Below are 21,581 nucleotides of genomic sequence, written 5' to 3' on the forward strand. Positions count from 1 at the left end.
AAAGTAACTGATTTGACTAGTAGGAAAATACCCTATTGCCATCGCAATATTCGCAATCCAGCGCGGGAACGCTGCCTGCGTGTTGGGCACCCTCCCGAAGGCCGAATTTTGATAGGTACTTTTAAATTTTTAGTTTTAGTTATTTTAAGTGTAGTTAGTTTTATATTCCTGTTTATGTCTTTTAGTAATTTATATTAATAAATGCAAGTCCATTCATAGTTCAGTATCAGCAACGCAGGCCTCGTCCAGTGCTTACAAAAATAAATATACTATTACATTAAAAATTTAACCCCCCTAGGTAACGTGGGTAAGTAATAGAACGTATACAAACCTATAATATATTGCTCAGGATATATAAATTCAATTAGTATAATTTTGAATGGCATAACGTGCAATAAGTATAACGTGCGATACGTATAACAATGAATTCTATAATTTTATAATGTATAATTAACTTTACATATAATATCGTTTATGATAAGTATAAAAAGGTATAACGTTGAAATAATATAATATACAAAACAAATACCACGCAATAAACCTAACCTTTTATTTTTCTGGGGGGTAACCTAACCTACTACTTTTCTGGTAGCAGTTTCTTTCTCTGAGGGGTCACAGTTCTAACCTAACCTAACCTACTTTTCTGGCAGCAGTTTTTCTGTGGGGGGTCACAGTTCTAACCTAACCTAACCTATTTTCATGGTAGTAGTTTCTGTTTATGTGGGGTAACAGTTCTAACCTAACTTAACCTACTTTTCTGGTAGCAGTTTCTTTCTCTGAGGGGTCACAGTTCTAACCTAACCTAACCTACTTTTATGGTAGCAGTTTCTTTCTCTGAGGGGTCACAGTTCTAACCTAACCTAACCTACTTTTCTGGTAGCAGTTTCTTTCTGTGAGGGGTCACAGTTCTAACCTAACCTAACCTACTTTTCTGGTAGCAGTTTCTTTTTCTGGGGAGTCACAGTTCTAACCTAACCTAACCTACTTTTCAGGTAGCAGTTTCTTTTTCTGGAGAGTCACAGTTCTAACCTAACCTACTTTTCTGGTAGCAGTTTATTTTTCTGGGGAGTCACAGTTCTAACCTAACCTAACCTACTTTTCTGGTAGCAGTATTTTTTTCTGGGGAGTCACAGTCCTAACCTAACCTAACCTAACCTAACCTAACCTAACCTAACCTAACCTACTACTTTTCTGGTAGCAGTTTCTTTCTCTGAGGGGTCACAGTTCTAACCTAACCTAACCTACTTTTCTGGCAGCAGTTTTTCTGTGGGGGGACACAGTTCTAACCTAACCTAACCTATTTTCATGGTAGTAGTTTCTGTTTATGTGGGGTAACAGTTCTAACCTAACTTAACCTACTTTTCTGGTAGCAGTTTCTTTCTCTGAGGGGTCACAGTTCTAACCTAACCTAACCTACTTTTATGGTAGCAGTTTCTTTCTCTGAGGGGTCACAGTTCTAACCTAACCTAACCTACTTTTCTGGTAGCAGTTTCTTTCTGTGAGGGGTCACAGTTCTAACCTAACCTAACCTACTTTTCAGGTAGCAGTTTCTTTTTCTGGAGAGTCACAGTTCTAACCTAACCTAACCTAACCTACTTTTCTGGTAGCAGTTTATTTTTCTGGGGAGTCACAGTTCTAACCTAACCTAACCTACTTTTCTGGTAGCAGTATTTTTTTCTGGGGAGTCACAGTCCTAACCTAACCTACTTTTCTGACAGTAATTAGTTTCGATGACCTATGAAATACTGAGCTATTAATCCAAATAATTTTACTGATGTTTTGTTCAGATACTTATATGAGATGTTATTCATTATTTTAATTTATATGCATAATGAATGTTATATTAAATGTAATTAGTTTATTTGTATGTTATACCAAACAGCGGTATGTATATTGTATGTTATATTATTTTTATGTTATACTAATTGAAAATATAGATTTAGTGCATTATACATAAGATTAGTATACGTTTTGAACGTTTGTAAACTGAAATTATACCAAAAGTTCGTATTCATTATGATACACACCCAGGTAACGCTATATACGTTACCTAATGCCAAAAAACCCATTTTATGCCAAAAATGCCTTACAACATTTTGGAAAAGAGCCGACTCTTCAAACTGCTGGACTGATTTCTATCAAACATAGCTAGGAACCATCGCAAGGAAACTCGCTTTTACGTAAAAATGGAGATAGGCTGTATCAGGGACACAGCCGCTATGGGTGACGTGAAACGTGGTGTGGACAGCTAATGCGAAGGCCGAAGGCCGAGCTCCGCGTAGGGCCGAAGGCCCGAAGCGTCCAGAATGTCAGTGCTTTAGCACAGAGCAATAGTACAAGTGTCTAAATGCGAAGGCCGAAGGCCGAGCTCCGCGTAGGGCCGAAGGCCCGAAGCGTCCAGGCTGTCAGTGCTTAAACACAGAACAATAGTATAAGTGTCTAAATGCGAAGGCCGAAGGCCGAGCTCCTCGTAGGGGCGAAGGCCCGAAGCGTCCAGGATTTAAGTGCTTAATCACAGAACAATAGTATAAGTATCTAAATGCGAAGGCCGAAGGCCGAGCTCCGCGTAGGGCCGAAGGCCCGAAGCGTCCAGGATGTCAGTGCTTTAGCACAGAACAATAGTAAAAGTGTCTAAATGCGAAGGCCGAAGGCCGAGCTCCGCGTAGGGCCGAAGGCCCGAAGCGTCCAGAATGTCAGTGCTTTAGCACAGAGCAATAGTACAAGTGTCTAAATGCGAAGGCCGAAGGCCGAGCTCCGCGTAGGGCCGAAGGCCCGAAGCGTCCAGGACATCAGTGCCTTAGCGCAGAACAATAGTACAAGTGTCTAAATGCGAAGGCCGAAGGCCGAGCTCCGCGTAGGGCCGAAGGCCCGAAGCGTCCAGGCTGTCAGTGCTTAAACACAGAACAATAGTATAAGTGTCTAAATGCGAAGGCCGAAGGCCGAGCTCCGCGTAGGGCCGAAGGCCCGAAGCGTTCAGGATTTAAGTGCTTAATGAATGAGTGGCCGGCGATGGCCCATTGTGTACTGGGGCCTTTACATGGTTCTATAGTGGCCTAGGAATCAAATTGGTTGCTTTGCTATACCTACAGGGAACATTCGGACATACGGAAACAATTTACATTTTTGTCCAATCTGAAATGAAGACCTCTGCCATCGCTCGGTCAATTAGTAACCTTCTTGCTTTCAAAGTTTACATTTGTTATAGTTTGCTCTAGTGATGTTGGCGTATGCGTGAAAACATACGACAAATGGGCGGTTAAGAAAGCAGGCTTTGAAAATAAATAAAACATTTTAATAAAACATACTTTAATTAAACATTTTATTTTATAACCTTATCACAATAGCCTCGTATTCTAAGTTGAATTAAATTAATAAAATAGTAAAAATAATTATTTTAACTATAGTCTATTTATGGATCTTAAAATAATGTAAATAAAGATTACGTTAATATTTATATCACAACGATTCACGATTCACTCACATGTATTTTTAGTCGCTTGTTTTTTGTATTTTAAAATATATCTCACGAAAGTTTTTATTTCGAAAAATTATGTTAGTCACTCAGTCGTTTCTCCAATGACATTATTCCATAATTATATAATATTGTACCTACCTCATTGGCTGAATGACAGTGTTACAGTGCGACATGAAAGAGTAGAAATAAAATAAAATGGAACTAAACAATTTCCATGCACATTGTTGCCATGTTTAAGCATTTACGTCAAAAATGTGACAGTTACGAAGAAAGTGGCGCCCTCATTCATCACACTGTACGTGGATTTATTGTTTACGTTCTTTGAAAATCCATATTGTAATTAATACATTATAGCAGCATTTCCCAAACTATAAGTCGCGACCCATTGGAACATAAGACGACATTCCTACCGATGGGGGCTGGGGCTCTCTGAACGTTGCCAATCCCCTTACCTTCCCATCCCCATCCCCTTCCCCCCTTTCCCTTCTCCTTCTTTCTTCCCTATTTAAGACGGTCAAGAGGTGAGTCCCTGCTTTGGCAGTTTTTCTTATATTGGTCGGAGCCCAGTCACCTTTGGGAATGCATCATAGTTTATATCTGAGCGTTACCAATCCCCTTCCCTTCCCCCCACCCCTTTACCCACCCCCCTTTCCCCTCCCTTTCTTTCTTTTCCTTTACCTTTTTAAGACGGTCAAGAAGTGAGTCCCTGCTTTAGCAGTTTTTCTTATATGGGTCGGAGCTCAGTCAACTTTGGGAATGCATTATAGTTTATAGATATCTGACCGTTACAAATCCCCTTCCCTTACCCCTCCCCTCCCTTTCCTTTTCCCCTCCTCCCTTACCCTTCCCCACCCTTTCTTTTCTTTTCCTTTAATTCCCGGTGGGTTCCGAATTTGGCTGCTTTTGTTAGATGGGTCGGAGGTAGGGTTGCCATACGTCAGGATTTATCCGGACATGCCAGGATTTTTGAGCCTGTGTCCGGATTGTGGCCGGACTTGGCAAGTGTCAGGATTTTTAGGAATGACCTCATAAAAAAAATGTTTACGTGATACAGATCCACGATACAGTATACCGCAGAGCGCAGTGCGTCGCCGGGGCGTCGTTCAAGCTACGCCAAATCTCTGTTACAAGAAATGTCAGGATTTTTAGGGTGATGTCAGGATTTTTATCAGGACATTTAATTCTTCCATATGGCAACCCTAGTAGGAGCCCAGTCAACGTTGGGAATGCAATACAGTTTATATATAGTTGTCGTCGGCCGGGGCGCGTTTGTAGAAGGCTCGGGACACGTTCACGGGTCCGCGGAACCCGAGCCAGCCGAAGTAGCCACGTCTCCAGAGCAGCATTAGAGACAGCATGATGGGGACTGCCAGGAGAACCCCTGGAACAAATAGGTTAAATGAGTTTTACTTACTTACTTACTTCGTTGGCTCAGCGACCCGAAGTGGATCTTGGCCTCCGGCACTAGATTTCGCCATTCGTTTCTATCCGGGGCCGATTTTTGAATTTCGACCGCTCGATTTCGTGTATTTTGTTCAATAATATCTCCAGTACCCGGCATTTAAATTCTACTAATGGGATTGAAAACGAGTGCTCAATACCACTCGATTCTAATTCAATATAATTTATCAAATAATTTAATTCAAAAATTAGCATTTCGCTGTTTATTCACCGATTTTCGAGTGACGAAATCGAACGCTCGAAATTCAAATATCGGCCCCCTGTGCGACCTGACGCCATTCAGCCGCTTTTAACCTTTTGAACGCCAAACGGCGCATACATTTGCCGTGCCACTGACGCCACGGGGGTACAATTTAATTTTGTGAATAATTAATACCAACCTAAAAAAATTTTCAGTAGATTTTCATCAAAAAACAATCAACGTTCTTTGGCGTCGTTGTCACGATTTTGCGTTGACTTACTTTTAAGTAATGATTTTGAACGTTAAATATCAATAGCGTTTATTTGGTGTGTACATTACATACTTATTTTACAATTAGTATTTTGTTCATTAATGTGGTGAAAAAGTGAAAATGCGTTTCACATGGTAGCTAAGTTTGTTCAACTCTCGTATCTTGAAACCCTCACAAGACACAATATTCCACTTTTTATTTAATGTTTCGCTTGCTCGGATACCAATATTAACAATTTTGCCCCCTTTTAAACAAATAATTATTCCAAATCGGTCCACACGTCATACAAATATCGGGGAAACGTAAATGAAACATTTTTTAATTGTCCTAACACGGCTTTTCCTTCTTTGGGTGGAAGATCTAACGGTAGGTAATCGCTTTTCGTTAAAACTTCGCCAATTAGTACCCCAGTACCAATGTTTACCTTTTACCAATAAAAAAATGTTACTTTAAAATACCTACAACTGGGAAAGCGCTATGATGAGGAACAAGAATTCAAACTCCCATTTCCTTCACACTCACCAATAAGCGTGCCAAGAAGTATAGCTCCGTCCCTCTCTGGCCTGTTGCCGTACTTGTCAACGCATCTCATATGACTCTTCTTATCGTGCAGCTGTTTCATCGTGAGGCCACGCATCTCAATCGGCTCCTGGCAACTGAAAAAGGTGTATGACAAAAATGTCATTTTTAATAAAAGCTTTTATCGCTGTCTGTACAGGCAATTACTCAATAAGACAATTCTACCCAATCACTCGCGGATATCACGTCCCAGCAAAATCAAAACAGAGATTTGAGTAACTACCCAACGAAAAGTCTACGAAAATGTTGGGGGTAGACGACAGACATCGAAAATTCAAACCATCCATTACACATATGATAATTATTGTCAATAGTCCGACAAACAAACACTAGACTTCCGGTTCGAGCGCCATCTTGATGGTCACGCGTCGTGATCAATTGCTTTGTTTTTTGCTCATTAATATTGTTTAAAGTGTAGTATCGATAGCCTATATACAGTAAACTAATGTGGTAGTGTGCAGTGAATGGAGAATTAATTAAGAGAATGAAGCACGTTTAACCATCATTTTGGAGTCAACGGCCGGTTGTCCACGTGTTTCTTGTAAAGTCCGCTGTCGCTTTACAAGAGCTAAATCACCGTACACTGTCTTTGTACTAACCGTACAATTTCAATCGTATTACCCTGCTACTACGACCTTGATACTGGCGAAATAGCCCCACTGGGCTGAAGCCATAATTTTAAAAGAATGAATGAATGAATGAACAAACACTACATCAGCGCACCACGGCTACGGGATGTCGGACACATCGCTTCTTCAACAAGCTGTATGTATAAAATTACACTAGTTTCTCAGACTCGTTGGTTGCCCGACGCTCGACGTAGGTAACCAGGTCGTCAACCATCCATTGCGTGGAGCAGTCACATAACCACGGGTTGTCGGAGGCTTCTAGTTTTCTATATAAACTTACACTAGTTTCTCGGACTCGTTGGTTGCCCGACGCTCGACGTAGGTAACCAGGTCGTCAACCATCCATTGCGTGGAGCAGTCACATAACCACGGGTTGTCGGAGACGTCTAGCTTCTCAACCATCTCCCAGCGGGAGAGGAAACGGCGGTCGACTTCGGTGAGGTTGTTGGATTGGAGGTATAGCTGGAACAATCGAAAATACGTATGTTTTAGAACTCTTAAGGTTCTGACAGCCGAGCTCACGGAGATATGCCTCCACTCACGCTGTGAGCTCGGCGTAGGTGAAAGCTGGCGGGATACCGCTCTGGACCGATCAAAGAGGCGTGCTCTTGTGTTGGAGGCGATCAGGACTCATTTTGGGTCATCGCGCCAACCAAGAAAGTAGTAGTAAGATTCTGATAGACTTGAGCATTCGGTCGAGCAGAACGTCGAGGTTTTATGCAGATTTGGCGAATTGTTCGACGCTAGTATATTCTTCTGTTCGCGAGAATGCTCATAACATAAGAAAATGCTCATGTCTATCAGCACCTTTAGCCATACAACTCGAGGTAAATATGTAGGTTTTGGTACTTTGACAATGTTCTTTTACAGGATTGAAGTTGAGATGTCGTTGCGAAAGCGTCAACAGTGCGAAAGTATCGTGAGGAACCCCGAGTAATCCTAACAAGACCTAGTTTCCGCCTGCCCCAATTCTGGTCATTAGGTTGCTAAAGCGGACCCCGGGCTCTTTTAGAATGCAATTGGGTAAACGCAAGGGTAAGCAAGGAATCTGGGGTCAATACCAAGTGGAGTGCCCTAAGGGACTATACTGGGTCCGCTACTATTCAGCATACTTATTTGGATAAATGTCATATTACAAGTAAATCGGAGTAATTCCAACAAGATCCACTTTTTGAAGAGTTAGTTCTTGGTCTGACATTTATTAGGCTGCCAAAACGGACCCTGAAGTCATTTAGGATGCATAGATCCGCTACTATTTATCTTTGTCTTATTAGAGCGGACCTAGTAACCTTGGGGCACTCCACTAATAGATGCTCAAGCAAATCTTGTCAGTAGAAAAAGGCGCGAAATTCAAATTTTCTATGAGACGTTATCCCTTCGCGCCTACATTTTTCAAATTTGCCGCCTTTTTCTACTGGCTATATCTGCTTGGCCAACTTTAGTCCCTTGGATTTATTGAGATGAGATAAATGACAAATAAAACCTCGTTTAGCATCAAACCCTACCTCCTTGACCAGCGGCCAAACGTAGTTCTCCCCCTGATCATCAGGCCTCGCCAACGCTTTAGGCGCAATCTCAGCTAGCTTGGGATTAAAGCTGATATGCAGCTTGGACAGCGTCTTCAATCCAGCGAGGGCTCCGGTGCCGATGCGGCGGAGTTCTGGCATGTTGCACATGTGTAGCTCTTGCAGTTTGCGTAGCATCGGGAAACCGCTGAAACAGGGGAAAGACCTTGGTCAATACATGTGGTTTCCATTTGACAATCATTAATAATGATTCATTATATCTGTGTTGCTTAAGAACACAACTCTTTTGAATGTTCTGAGAATGCTAGGAGTACAATTGGTAGACTAGGTAATATACAAGTTGGCTAAAAACTAACTGCATTCCCGTTGACAGGGAGGTTTTGGGATGATATTGAGCTTACTATGGGACCAACCCCAAAATAGCGAAAAATAAATTTGGCTGTTTCATACATTTTGGCTGGTCCATTGTCTATGGGAAGGTAAACTTTATTTCACGATTTCGGGGTTGATCCCATAATAAAAGTTCAGTATAATCCCAAAACCTCCCTGGCAACGGGAGGTTATTTTTTAGCCACCGTGTATGTTTAAGTAACCGTAACACTCACAGAGCCTCCTCTTTGTCCATATCCAGCTCCACAATGGGGTTCTGGTTCAGGTTGAGATACACCAGGTTCTTGGTCTCCTCTAACTCCTGGGGCACCATGGTCAGCTTGTTGTCACTGAGGTCCAGGTATTCCAGATAGCGGGGTGTGTGGAGGAACTTGTCCGGGATCTCGGTCAGCTGGCAGGAGCGGAGGCGGAGATCCTGTGGACGAAACGTCGTGTGAAGATTCAGAATTAGCAAACGCTCGGGGCGCAAGCGAGCTACAAACCGTTTTATGAAATTCATGAGAGCCGTTGATGATGAACATTAGGGATATATCGACTACTTAAAAAAAAGTCTTATCTTGTTCTGTCAATCAAAAGAAAAATGTGGTAACTAGTTATGAATGGGATGCATAGAGTTACTGTGTTTTAACTTTGAGCGGCAGTGCGAGATATGAGATTTTTTCAAAGTAGTGACGATATCCTACTGAAGACCGCCGTCCTACACGTAGTATGTGTACATAACTAGGTATAGTACATCCTACTTTTGCTTCTTTGCCAACTTGAGAGTTAAATTTAAGCTGGCAAATTTTGCAACCCGGTCGCCAGGAAGCTATGCGTCAGATATGGACGCACCTTTCTCTATCCTTTATCCTAGATTTTTAGGTGAATAATCCGTTCCGAATGTCAATAATTTCAGTTGGATAATCCCGTGCCGTGAGAGTGAGACTGAATGCCAAGTTCCAGGAAACCATAGCTTGTAATAAAACCAAGCCGAGGCCAAAGACCGAAATTCGAAGATCGGCAACGAACGGATGCGTATATATGTAACGTCTGCCGTCAGCAGCCAACGGCAAACTTCCAAAATATATTGAACGACAAACTCGACTGTATTAAATTAATTATAATTTACAAAATAAATCTTTGTACACAAGTTTAAATAACAAGTCTTCATTGAAGATCCACTTAGGCATCCCTACCTAGGAAGGAGCCTAGGCCTCAACATACCTTCAACATAGGCAAGCTGGAGATAGCGATAAGGGTAACATGATCGATGGTAGTCAGTGGATTCCCAGTAAGATCCAGAGACGTCAGCTCAGGAAGATGCTCGAAGAGATCCTGGTTGAGGGAGTGGAACTGGTTGTAGGCTAAGTTCAGGGTGCGCATGGAGGAGAGTGGCTCGTATTCTTCGGCGGAGAATTTACCCTGGAACAAAGTACAATATTTATAATGAAGTAAGAATATTTAAATCTGTTTTTCGGATGATATTTAAAAAAGACCTAAACAAGATGGACCGATAATCGTGTCGCAAGCAAGGCAATTGAATGGCCGATGGCCATGGGGAGGGGGGCATACATTTAGTTACAGATTTTATTATCTAACTTAATGACCCAGCATTTTTGGAGAATTCAAAGACGTTCTTAAAGGATGACTCACGCCTCACGCTAGATTGGGCCGGGGCCAAGCTTCCGGCGCTTCGTTTTCTATGGAAAGCACCACGTGATCACCGATCAGACGTCATAGAAAATGATATGTCGGACTCCTCGGCCCGATCTAGCGTGAGTCATCCTTAAGACTGTTATCCTGATAGCAATAAGTATATGGAAGTCAGTTTTATGCAGATGGTCTTACCTCAAAAGCATGCGGACTGAGTTTAGACGTCAGCCTATTATAGCTCAAATCCAGCACCCTCATCTCTTGTAGATCTCTAAAGCTGGCATTTTCAATGTTCTCTATCTTATTATTTGAGAGATTCAGCTCTTCAATTGGAAGGTCCGCCATTATTGTGATGTTGGTTATTACGTTGTCACTCAGGTCGACTATTGTGGGGTTGATGTCGGTTAGTTCTGTAACATTGAAAGTAAATTGTACGTGGACCATACTGAAAGTTTCTGGATTCTGATATATGAGGAGACTTTTTTTTTCTAAGTGGCCAGATCCAGGAATTTTCAGTATGCCCTAAGTATACCAACACAAAACAATTCATAAAGGAAGTATCGGTCAGAATAATCTGTCTCCGGCGACCACAGGGCGGGCTCCTTTCGTACAAAGATTAAGTCTGGCAGTGCAAAGTCCTAGACACCATTCCAGAAGCTTTGGGGAGGTATTTTATATAAGTACCTAGTCATAGTCTAATAGGGACCGTGCGCATTGGAGGGTCTGCCAGCTTGTGGTCTGAATCGGAAACATAAACATGTACATTGCCAAATGCAAGTGCTGCCATCTACCGTTCTGGTACGTTTTCTTGTGCGTAATAGGTTCTGCCATCTTGTGGGCTACATAGGAAGCATAAACTTCACATTTATGCCTCGCGCCAAAAATCTGACGGCTCCTGTGCTGCCCTCTATAGTTCATGCACGGTCCCTATACCGTTCGAAAATAGGGCCTCAGCGGGGTCTTAGGAAGGCCTACCACAGCGAGGAGAGCTGGACGAGACGGCATGGTCAAAAATATAAAACTAAGTATGGAAGGCTAAGTGTTAGGATCCTAGGGATTTGCACCGTTCATTGAGGATAGGCCTTTGACTGTAGCCTATTCAGCTAAGAGTATTTGTTGGCCCACGACGGATTCATGCTTCACTGGCTGTTGCAGCGAACATTATTTGGTGGCCCATGAGGGGACGGGATCGGGGTACATATCATGTTGTTAGATACGTAGACATGGACTCAAGTGAAACCACTGGTAGCTAGTTATGCACTGGTTTATTGACATATTGGCATAGGGGTGGGCGCAGCCACGCACACATGAAAGCATACGCTAATCGTATATATTACATCCCTCCACCTAATAAAATATTAAATATATTAATCCTTTAGCCTAATTTCATTTTAAACACTACTGAGATTGCTTAAAATCTATTTTGGGACGGGGACACATCACTCATCGTGTCTCGCCTACTAGTAGAAGCGGCCTATTACAGTGGCGGGAGTAGCGGCGGTGGCGGCGGTGGCGGCAGTGGCGGCGGTGGCAGCAGTGGCGGCGGTGGCAGCAGTGGCGGCGGTGGCGGCAGTGGCGGCCGTGGCGGCTCTCGCATAGAGGCGGCCTATTTTGGTGACGGCGGTGGCAGCAGTGGCGGCGGTGGCGGCAGTAGCGGCGGTAGCGGGAGTGGCAGCGGTGGCGGGAGTAGCGGCGGTGGCGGGAGTGGCGGCGGTGGCAGCGGTGGCGGCGGTGGCGCAATTGGCGGCTCTCGCCTGGAGGCGGCCTATTCTGGTGGCGGGGGTGGCGGCGGTGGCCGCGGTGGCGGCGGTGGCGGCAGTGGCGGCAGTGGCGGCTCTCGCCTGGCGGCGGCCTATTCTGGTAGCCGGGGTGGCGGCGGTGGCCGCGGTGGCAGCGGTGGCGGCGGTGGCGGCAGTGGCGGCAGTGGCTGCAGTGGCGGCGGTGGCGGCAGTGGCGGCTCTTGCCTGGCGGTGGCCTATTCTGGTGGCCGGGGTGGCGGCGGTGGCGGCAGTGGCGGCAGTGGCGGCAGTGGCGGCGGTGGCGGCAGTGGCGGCGGTGGCGGCAGTGGCGGCTCTCACCTGGCGGCGGCCTATTATTCTGGTGGCCGCGGTGGCGGCGGTGGCGGCGGTGGCGGCAGTGGCGGCAGTGGCGGCGGTGGCGGCAGTGGCGGCTCTTGCCTGGCGGCGGCCTATTCTGTTAGCGGGGGTGGCGGCGGTGGCCACGGTGGCGGCGGTGGCGGCAGTGGCGGCGGTGGCGGCAGTGGCGGCTCTCACCTGGCGGCGGCCTATTATTCTGGTGGCCGGGGTGGCGGCGGTAGCCGCGGTGGCGGTGGTGGCGGCAGTGGCGGCTGTGGCGGCGGTGGCGGCAGTGGCGGCTCTCACTTGGCGGCGGCCTATTATTCTGGTGGCCGGGGTGGCGGCGGTGGCCGCGGTGGCGGCGGTGGCGGCGGTGGCGGCAGTGGCGGCAGTGGCGGCGGTGGCGACAGTGGCGGCTCTCGCCTGGCGGCGGCCTATTCTGTTGGCGGGGGTGGCGGCGGTGGCCGCGGTGGCGGCGGTGGCGGCAGTGGCGGCGGTGGCGGCAGTGGCGGCTGTGGCGGCGGTGGCGGCAGTGGCGGCTCTCACTTGGCGGCGGCCTATTATTCTGGTGGCCGGGGTGGCGGCGGTGGCCGCGGTGGCGGCGGTGGCGGCAGTGGCGGCAGTGGCGGCGGTGGCGGCAGTGGCGGCTCTCGCCTGGCGGCGGCCTATTCTGTTGGCGGGGGTGGCGGCGGTGGCCGCGGTGGCGGCGACTAATTGCACGGGACAGAACCATGTTTCGAATAATGATAATCAAACTAATATTTTAAGTTCCATTTTCGCTTGTTTACTACTGCTGGACATAAGACTAGACCGTATTTCATTTTAATTACCTTCGCATAAGACAGCCTGACCGTTGCATGCGGGGATGGTACGGGTGTGACATAGCATAATTCCGTTTAGATTACAAAAATATTCAAATTCTCCATCACCAATCACCAAAGTTAGCGGTGTACCGAATCTGGACATAATTTCATACAATTTTTCGATAGTGGCCATGTTGAATACTTCTGGCCACTTGGAAAACGCCTCCACTATACTCTGTATCTTTAGGTATTTAAATAAAAGTAAATAAATAATTTGTACATTTTCGGGTAACATTATACCAAATACAAAGCCGCCTGGATCTGTCACTGAACGACCTGACTTTAACATAATGTAAATTTGATCATGTAATGTTTTCATTAGTGTCCGACCGAAACATGTTTTTTTGCCGAAACCGAAACCGAAACCGAATGTTCGGCTTTGGCTCTAGTTTCGGCCGAAACCGAAACCGAACCTTTTGTAGATTTGTTAAAATCGTTGAAAAAATGACATAAAACCGCTTTTACACACATATTATGGGGCTGTCAAACCCAATGTCCTTGAAATTGATGTTACTTAAGCAGTTTTTTAAGAAAATTACTAGAGTTAGACCAAGATAATTCTGCAACGATTTTGATAACACACGCAGTGCAAGTGTTATTTTAAACGTCAAAACTTCTATGAAATTATGACGTATAAATAACATTTGCACTAGTTGCACTAATGCACTGCTATCAAAATCATTGTACAATTTTCTTGGTCTAACTCTATTCATTCACCAGTCAAGCTAACATGTAGATATAGGGTCAACTAAAAAACCAACCATAAACGCGAGCGCAGCGAGCGCGAAATTTTTTGTTCACAAATATCGCAAGGCCGGGTACCGATCTTCAACTGGGCCTAATAGTCCGAAGTTCCCCAGTGAGGCGAACTTTCATGCGAAGTCAAAGCCGTGCTTCAGGCTTCAGGATAAGTAGTTGAGCACAGACTCCAACCAATGTCCATTGTGACCATATTAAAAAGCGAGACCGCAGGCCGAGCATGGTGCAGCGAGGCTAAATGCTAAGCTGATGTAGAGGACATGTGGAACACAAACCAATGGTAAATTGAGGTAAAAAGTGAGGCTAAGGTCGAGCATTCGTATGATAAACTGTACTGGGGACACTTTTAAGAGTTTTTTATTCGTTTTAATCAATTGTCAACTGTTCAGCCTCGCAAAATATAAACTATTGAGAAAATCAACTTTGCGGCACTAGTTGAGCGTAGCCTTTTTAGCCTCGCTTAAAATTTACCATTAGAGGTATGTAGGAAAATGACTGAATAAGTGAGTGAATAAGAGCGAAAAAGACATCGTTCGACTCGGGCCGACCTGATACTGGGGGCCCCGACATGTTTAATCCGGCCCTGCTTAAAATTACCATTCAACGGTTCTAATATCTTTATTTTTTTGACTTATGTATCTGAAATTTAAATCACAATGTGTAAATATTTAATACCTAAACCGTTAACGAGTAATATTACACAAATAATCCACGTTTATTTTTATTACAATAGTTTTCTTATTATTTCCTTAAGTGCTGGTGGCCTAGCGGTAAGAGCGTGCGACTTTCAATCCGAAAGTCGCAGGTACAAACCCCGGCTCGGACCAATGAGTTTTTCGGAACTTATATACGAAATATCATTTCATATTTACTATTGGTTTTCGGTGAAAACATAGTGAGGAAGCCGGACTAGTCCCGATAAGGCCTAGTTTACTCTCTGGGTTAAAATATCAGTCTGATGGCAGTCGCTTTCGTAAAAACTAGTGCCTACGCCAATTCTTGGGATTAGTTGTCAATTGGACCCCAGGCTCCCATTCCCATTGCCACGGCTCGGCAAAAATTCCGGTATCATGCGAGGAAGATGATGAGTTTTCTTATTATTCTCTTGCCCAGGGCCCAGTAACATGCGACAGTGCTATCTCAGTCACTCCGATACAATTAGACAGTGTGCGCGTTATAGGTATTGCCAGCCTCTTAAGACTGCGTCGACCGTCCAGTGGCGCCCTCATTAGTGGAATTGTATTTTATACTTAATAAACCAATTAATTTCTGTACCTATACATGAATCAGTATACCGGGTGTGGCCTGTAATATGAGCAAAAAATTAAACAGTACTTATGCTGTACTCCACATATACTGACCAACATTTGTTCAGCGATTTTTAAAAATAACTTGGGGTTTGATTTTTAATACACTTTAAAGTTTATACTAAGACGCAATGTATCGCGAATTTTGGTTTAAGGCGTGACAAGCAACGTCAATCACAATGATATGGCGTGGCGATGGCGTCCATTGAAGATAATATTTATTTTGTATGAAAGTTAGGGAGTCTAAATACTTCATAATTTTTAAAAGTTGTTGAACAAAAGTGTCACCGTTTGAGGAGTACAATTATGTTTTAATTATTTGCTCATGTTACAGGCCACACCCGGTATGTAGGTATTAATATTGTTATCCTACTTAATTCCCCAACTTTTGGTCTTTGTCCAAAGTACCATTTCGTAAGTTTCGGCCTGGCCGAAAGGTTCGGCCGGTTTTTGGCCGAAACCGAAACTCCAGCCGAAACATGATTTTTTGGCCGAAACTGGCCGAAACCGAAACCGAAACCGAACCTTCGGTCGGACACTAGTTTTCATCTAACTGCTGCTGCTACTGGCTTAAGGAGCCATTTGAGGGTAGATTTTGTTTACTTTGATTTAAATACCTAAAGATACTGAGTATAGCAAGTAGATACTTTTGACGCGTAGTTTGAACCGCTATGTTTGGTGCTGACTGTACACATTATCGACTTGAAGATCGCGCAAGTCCGCTTCAACCTCATCGCCCCAGCGATACCTGGGACGCGCGATCGGTGTTCGCGGAACAAAACAAAACAAATCAAACAAATTAATTAGTAATAATATTTACCTGCCCATTGTTCTAATTTGAAGAAAGTGCCTAACTTCTGATCCTTGCAGTTCACCTTGCCGTCTTTACAAACGCAAACGCGGCAGATTCCGGTCTCTTTCGCCACTGCATTGTCTTTTGCAGTGGTGTCGTCTGGTGCAGTGGTAGAGTCATCTAAAAGAAAAACACAATATTTATAGTCTGTTGTAACTATAATCATAGAGAAATATAAGTAGAGAAAGAGTGGTATGTATGGAGTATACAACAGTTTTCTTACCAAAACCATACCAAAACCACAGAATAAATAATAGTACTAGGTTCAGAAGACTCACTCTCTAACAAAACGCGTCTGTTACGATCAGCACAGATATGGCCGCTAGGTGGCGACAGCGCCACGCGCGGCTTATGGCAAACCCCAAAATTGGGGCCGAACGGATGTACTTTTAGCTACCTGTAGCAAAGCGACGAAATCGCGGAGTGAGCCACGCCTGCTTTAGTGTCCTAATGACGGTTTCATTAGGATCCTAATAGGTGCTAAAGTTCGACTGCTCAATATACAAGCTTCGTAGTAGCAGGTAGTAGTTGGTAGTAGCAAAAAGAATAGATAGTATAGAGGGGTCCTGTCATTGTAAATGTTGTAGTCACTGTAAATTTACTGCCATCTATCGACACACGACTAAAACTCAAAATGAAAACGTATAAAGTTATCAAAAAATGTATATATATGGATAAATGATTTTATTATTTTTATATCATTTTGATCCATGTTCATTCACTGATATCTATGTGTTAAAATTGTTAAATATGAAACGGTGTCGTCACGCCATCTAGCCGAGGATAGGCTAAAGGTGTGTGCGCCATCTATTCGAGAATGACTTTTGCTTGAATTCCGAGGCACGTTTTTTCCTTACGCTTTATTCGTCTTATACGAAGTTACATATGTCTTTGGTAGTAGGCAGACAACTACAAAATAATCATTTTGCTACTCAACCACAGATGGCGTTATGTGATGTTAAAGTTGTAATCTTGAAAACTGCTCTTAGAAACAACAGTTCATCTACCCGGCAAGAGATGGCGTTATAAACTACACAATTTCTTTTTTCGAACTGTCAAAACGTTTTTGCTACTATTTGCTACTATAGAATTTATATGAAACACTAGCATGTGACGTCACAATCAAATTACCTACTCTTTATAGTTTTATACGGGTTTTAAAATATAAATTGTGTAATATTAGAATAGAATAGGTTTTTATTCGTAAAAACACAGACAATAGACATACATAGAAAAACCGGGCAAGTGCGAGTCGGACTCGCGCACGAGGGGTTCCGTACCATAATGCAAAAAAAAAAACGAAAAAAAAGCAAAAAAAAAAACGGTCACCCATCCAAGTACTGACCACTCCCGACGTTGCTTAACTTTGGTCAAAAATCACGTTTGTTGTATGGGAGCCCCATTTAAATCTTTATTTTATTCTGTTTTTAGTATTTGTTGTCATAGCGGCAACAGAAATACATCATCTGTGAAAATTTCAACTGTCTAGCTATCACGGTTCGTGAGATACAGCCTGGTGACAGACGGACGGACGGACGGACGGACGGACGGACGGACGGACGGACGGACGGACGGACGGACGGACGGACGGACGGACAGCGAAGTCTTAGTAATAGGGTCCCGTTTTACCCTTTGGGTACGGAACCCTAAAAAACAGTGAAAAATAAAGGGTCACGAAATGGTCCCATCTCAGCATGTTGCTGGCGACTATTAGTATACTACGTTTCCCTACTAATATTCTGGTGATGTATTTCAAGCGTGGTGTAAAATAATTTATTTTAATTACAGTCACGGGTATGTGACTGTCACTATCAAGTGTGTTTCTGAGACTTTACTAAACATTTTTTTTTTCAAATAGGTACCTACAATACAAACTTCTATGCACGGGGCAGCTGACTAACCAAAGTGATAGTTCGATTTCCACAATCTGTCATTTCGATCTGACATTTTACAAAACGTGTACAATATTCAGGATGATACGATAGTGAATCTGTCATTTTTGGTATTAGATTATCTAATACCAAAAATGACAGAAAGTATTTGACTATAGGTATTTAAAATTAATTATTTTACACCATGCAAGAAATAAACCACCAGAAGATTAATAGAGAAACGTAGACAGCAGTTATTTTTAGCCGCGATTACTATTTTAAAACTGGTATAAAACTATAAAGAGTAGGTAACTTGATTGTGACGTCACATGCTAATGTTTCATATAAATTCCATAGTAGCAAATCGTTTTGACAGTTCGAAAAAAGAAACTGATTTGACTAAGTAGTAGCCAAATACCCTATACCTATTCAGGGCGACTGGGTAGAGACGGTAGAGTCAGACCAAGAAAAGTCTGCAACGATTTTGATAGCACACGCAGTGCAAGTGTTATTTTAAACGCCAAACTTGTATAAAATTATGACGTATGCACTGCGTATGATATCAAAATCGTTGCAGACTTGTCTTGGTCTAACTCTTTTAACAATCTTACTCACCTTGACAGCTGGCCCCAATGAGAAGCAGCGCCAAAAACAAACAGGATGTGTGTCGGTCCATTTTCCCTGAAATCCACAAATATGACACTAAACTGACTCATTGTGACGTTTTCAACCAAAAGGGTACGTACTTATTGTCGGTTGCCGGTAAGGTTGATTTCAAATTGAAGCTATATCTATAAATAGCGCCTTATTGACAACCGATAAGTACCCGTTTGGCTGAGAACGGCACATGTAGGCTATCGCTATTGATAAGAACAATCAGTAATATTATCTGTACCTAGAAATACAATCACAATTAAGAATGATTCACGTTAGACCGGGCCGTGTCCAGGCCAGGACATGACAGGCGATCACGTGATGCTTTCCATAGAAAACGGTGCGCCGGAAGCTCCGGCCCGGACTCACGTGATTCATCCTTTATGGAATACTGTAAATGTTTAACGTCAAGTTAGAATATTAAATATATTAAGAATGGGTCACTCACGTATTTTAAGTCGAAAACGCTCGACATGTTTCACTCCGAATGGAGGAGTGTCATCAGGAGCTTGAGTTGACGGACCTGCGGAGACTCATCAATCTCATCATGCCTCGTCATGTCATCGGGCGAGGAAGGCTGCGGCCCGCAGTCTACGCCGATCCGTCAATGCAAGCTCCTGATGGTGATGACACTCCTTGGTAAGGAGTGAAACATGTCGAGCATTTTTCGACTTAAAATACGTGAGTGACCGGTTTTTAATATATTTAATATGTCTGTGTCTCACGGAAGTTTTGTTATTTCACTTATTCACGTTAGAATATTGACAATATTGTCTTAGCTTAGCGTTTTATACTGTCTATCCGCAGTGCGACGAAATTAAAAACACGTTTTGCCAACATACCTACCAAAAACAACCTAGGTAGAGATGCCCCGAATACCGAATGCCGAATTTCAGCCCCTCTCTCGGCCGAAGCGCCGAATATTCGGCATAACATGCGAACATTTTGAGTCACGTTAATAATTATGAAAACTGTTCGCCAACCAATCACAATACAACGTTCGCTAACGTTAAACTTTTGTTGCTCAGAACTAGTGACTGTAGTTAGAGTCAATCAAATCTGGCTCCAATTTCACCACGGTGACAGGTGCGACAATTGTAAAACATCACTGTTGCTGACGTCACAGGCATCCATGGGCTACGGTTACCGCTTACCATCGGGCGGGCCGTATTCCTGTTTGCCACCATCATTGTTTTATTAAAAAAAACTTTATTATATCGGAAAAAAACAGATATTTCTCTTGCTAAGTTTATGACAATTGTCACAAAAACACTACAATTGTCACGAAATTCCGACATATAACTCATTACCTGTCAAGAATTACCTACAATTCTTCTAAATCTTGACAATTGTCAGAAACTTCGCAAAAGAAATATCTGTTTTTTTCCGATATAATCAAGTTTTTTTTAATAAAACAATGATGGTGGCAAACAGGAATACGGCCCGCCCGATGGTAAGTAGTAACCGTAGCCCATGGATGCCTGTGACGTCAGCAACAGTGATTTTACAATTGTCGCACCTGTCACCGTGGTGAAATTGGGGCCAGAATCCATGATAAAAATACAATTATTTGTAATCAACAAATGTTCAAAAGCTGGGTCTTCGTATTTAACAACTTTCCAAGAAAACATGTTAAAATACTTAAAATTAAATATAGTGGTTTGCTATTATTTTTATTGCGTAATTTTTCTTTTTAGGTAGGTTATACAGATCTCTCTCTTCCTTCCTCGCCGTATCCGGCAATGGCGACTCCATCAACAATTCTTATCCGGATTATGAAATGCCCTTACGTGACTCGCAAAACCAAACTTTGTCTTCAAGATGCGGTCACACGATGCGCAATGGAGTTGCGGATATGACGCTTAGCATCTAGGTCTTCCAGACGCTGCCCAAATTGAGCTACTTTCCTATGAACACTAGAACGCCATTCCGGTTATACAGATATTCGGTATTCGGCCGAATAGTAGGCAACAATCGGCCGAATACCGAATATTCGGCAAAATGGCCGAATAGGCCGAATACCGAATAGTTGCCGAATATTCGTGGCACCTCTATTCAACCTAGGTACTTACGTAATTTGGTCGGTTTCATTGTTACCCTGCAACAACAATACATCTACAGAAGTACAGATGTAGTGCATAATTATTTTCCATCGTATTTTCACGGAGACGTACGAAATTGTCTTGCTATTTCACTCAATCTCGGTACAAAAGTACTAGGTTGACTGACGTAGCACGACAAATACGAACGTTTCCGAGAAAGTACGATGGAAAACAATTATATTTACATCTGTACCGTTTTGACGTGGCACTTAGGACGTTTTAGAAGTAGGCACAAAAGAACAGTGAGTGAACAACAGGGACAAACAATAATAGTGCCTTCGCATCTTTAAACCAAATTGGTTTGTTTAGATACTCCATTCCGCAGTACTTATCCTCCTAAGGCCCAAGGTCCTACCTAAAGTACTTATTCAGTTCGATTAAATTTAAACCATATTCAATTGGAATATATAGAGTCGCATTTGTTTTGTTTCGTTCAATTTTCAAACAAAACCAAAATCAACTCTATTCCATGCACTATAGGTTCAAATTTCAGTGACAAATGGATTTTCATTTGTATGGCTGGGCCTTAGCGGCTATATAATTATGCAATGCTACTAGGCCAATCAAATTAGATCGAAAAAAAAGCGTTTTGAGGAATTAATTCCCAGCAAGCTAGAATAGTACATTATTGTCGAGGCTCGGAAGTAGCTACTTGCAGGCTGAGGATTCGTTTTAAACGGACGACCTTGGGAGTCCGTTTAATTGAATCCGAAGCCAGCAAGTAGCCTTCCAGCCGAGTCATATATAGTGCTTTTCTCAAAAATGGTGCAAGAAATATAAATATCATAGAAATATTTTACAAAAGCAACTTTCTTACGTATATATTTTCACAGAAAAAAGTAGGAACAATTGAAAAAATTAGCTTTGCCGCCTTTTTATTTTTTTAATAAAAAAATAGAAGTGTATTTTTCTGCCGAAAATACGCCAACCTATTTGAGACAGCTAAATAGTCG

The 21,581-nt window shown here is 43.1% G+C and overlaps 2 protein-coding genes across 2 annotated transcripts; both read right to left on the minus strand.

The window, feature by feature from the left end:
* Positions 1 to 4,682: 4,682 nt before the first annotated feature.
* LOC134803735 (leucine-rich repeat neuronal protein 3-like) lies at positions 4,683 to 20,624 on the minus strand. The gene is made up of 10 exons (XM_063776552.1): positions 20,599 to 20,624; positions 18,488 to 18,553; positions 15,969 to 16,121; positions 10,340 to 10,554; positions 9,716 to 9,913; positions 8,728 to 8,927; positions 8,102 to 8,309; positions 6,877 to 7,058; positions 5,911 to 6,044; positions 4,683 to 4,856 (listed from the first exon to the last, which is right to left on the minus strand). Exons 1-10 carry the CDS (start codon positions 20,615 to 20,617, stop codon positions 4,714 to 4,716), a joined length of 1,518 nt encoding a protein of 505 aa, XP_063632622.1. The 5' UTR covers positions 20,618 to 20,624; the 3' UTR covers positions 4,683 to 4,713.
* LOC134803645 (ice-structuring glycoprotein-like) lies at positions 11,435 to 14,411 on the minus strand. Its single transcript, XM_063776429.1, has 2 exons — positions 14,390 to 14,411; positions 11,435 to 12,929 (listed from the first exon to the last, which is right to left on the minus strand). Exons 1-2 carry the CDS (start codon positions 14,409 to 14,411, stop codon positions 11,605 to 11,607), a joined length of 1,347 nt encoding a protein of 448 aa, XP_063632499.1. The 3' UTR covers positions 11,435 to 11,604.
* Positions 20,625 to 21,581: the final 957 nt, after the last annotated feature.

This window comes from Cydia splendana, chromosome 27, assembly GCF_910591565.1.
Source record: "Cydia splendana chromosome 27, ilCydSple1.2, whole genome shotgun sequence".
Classification (NCBI taxonomy): domain Eukaryota; kingdom Metazoa; phylum Arthropoda; class Insecta; order Lepidoptera; family Tortricidae; genus Cydia; species Cydia splendana.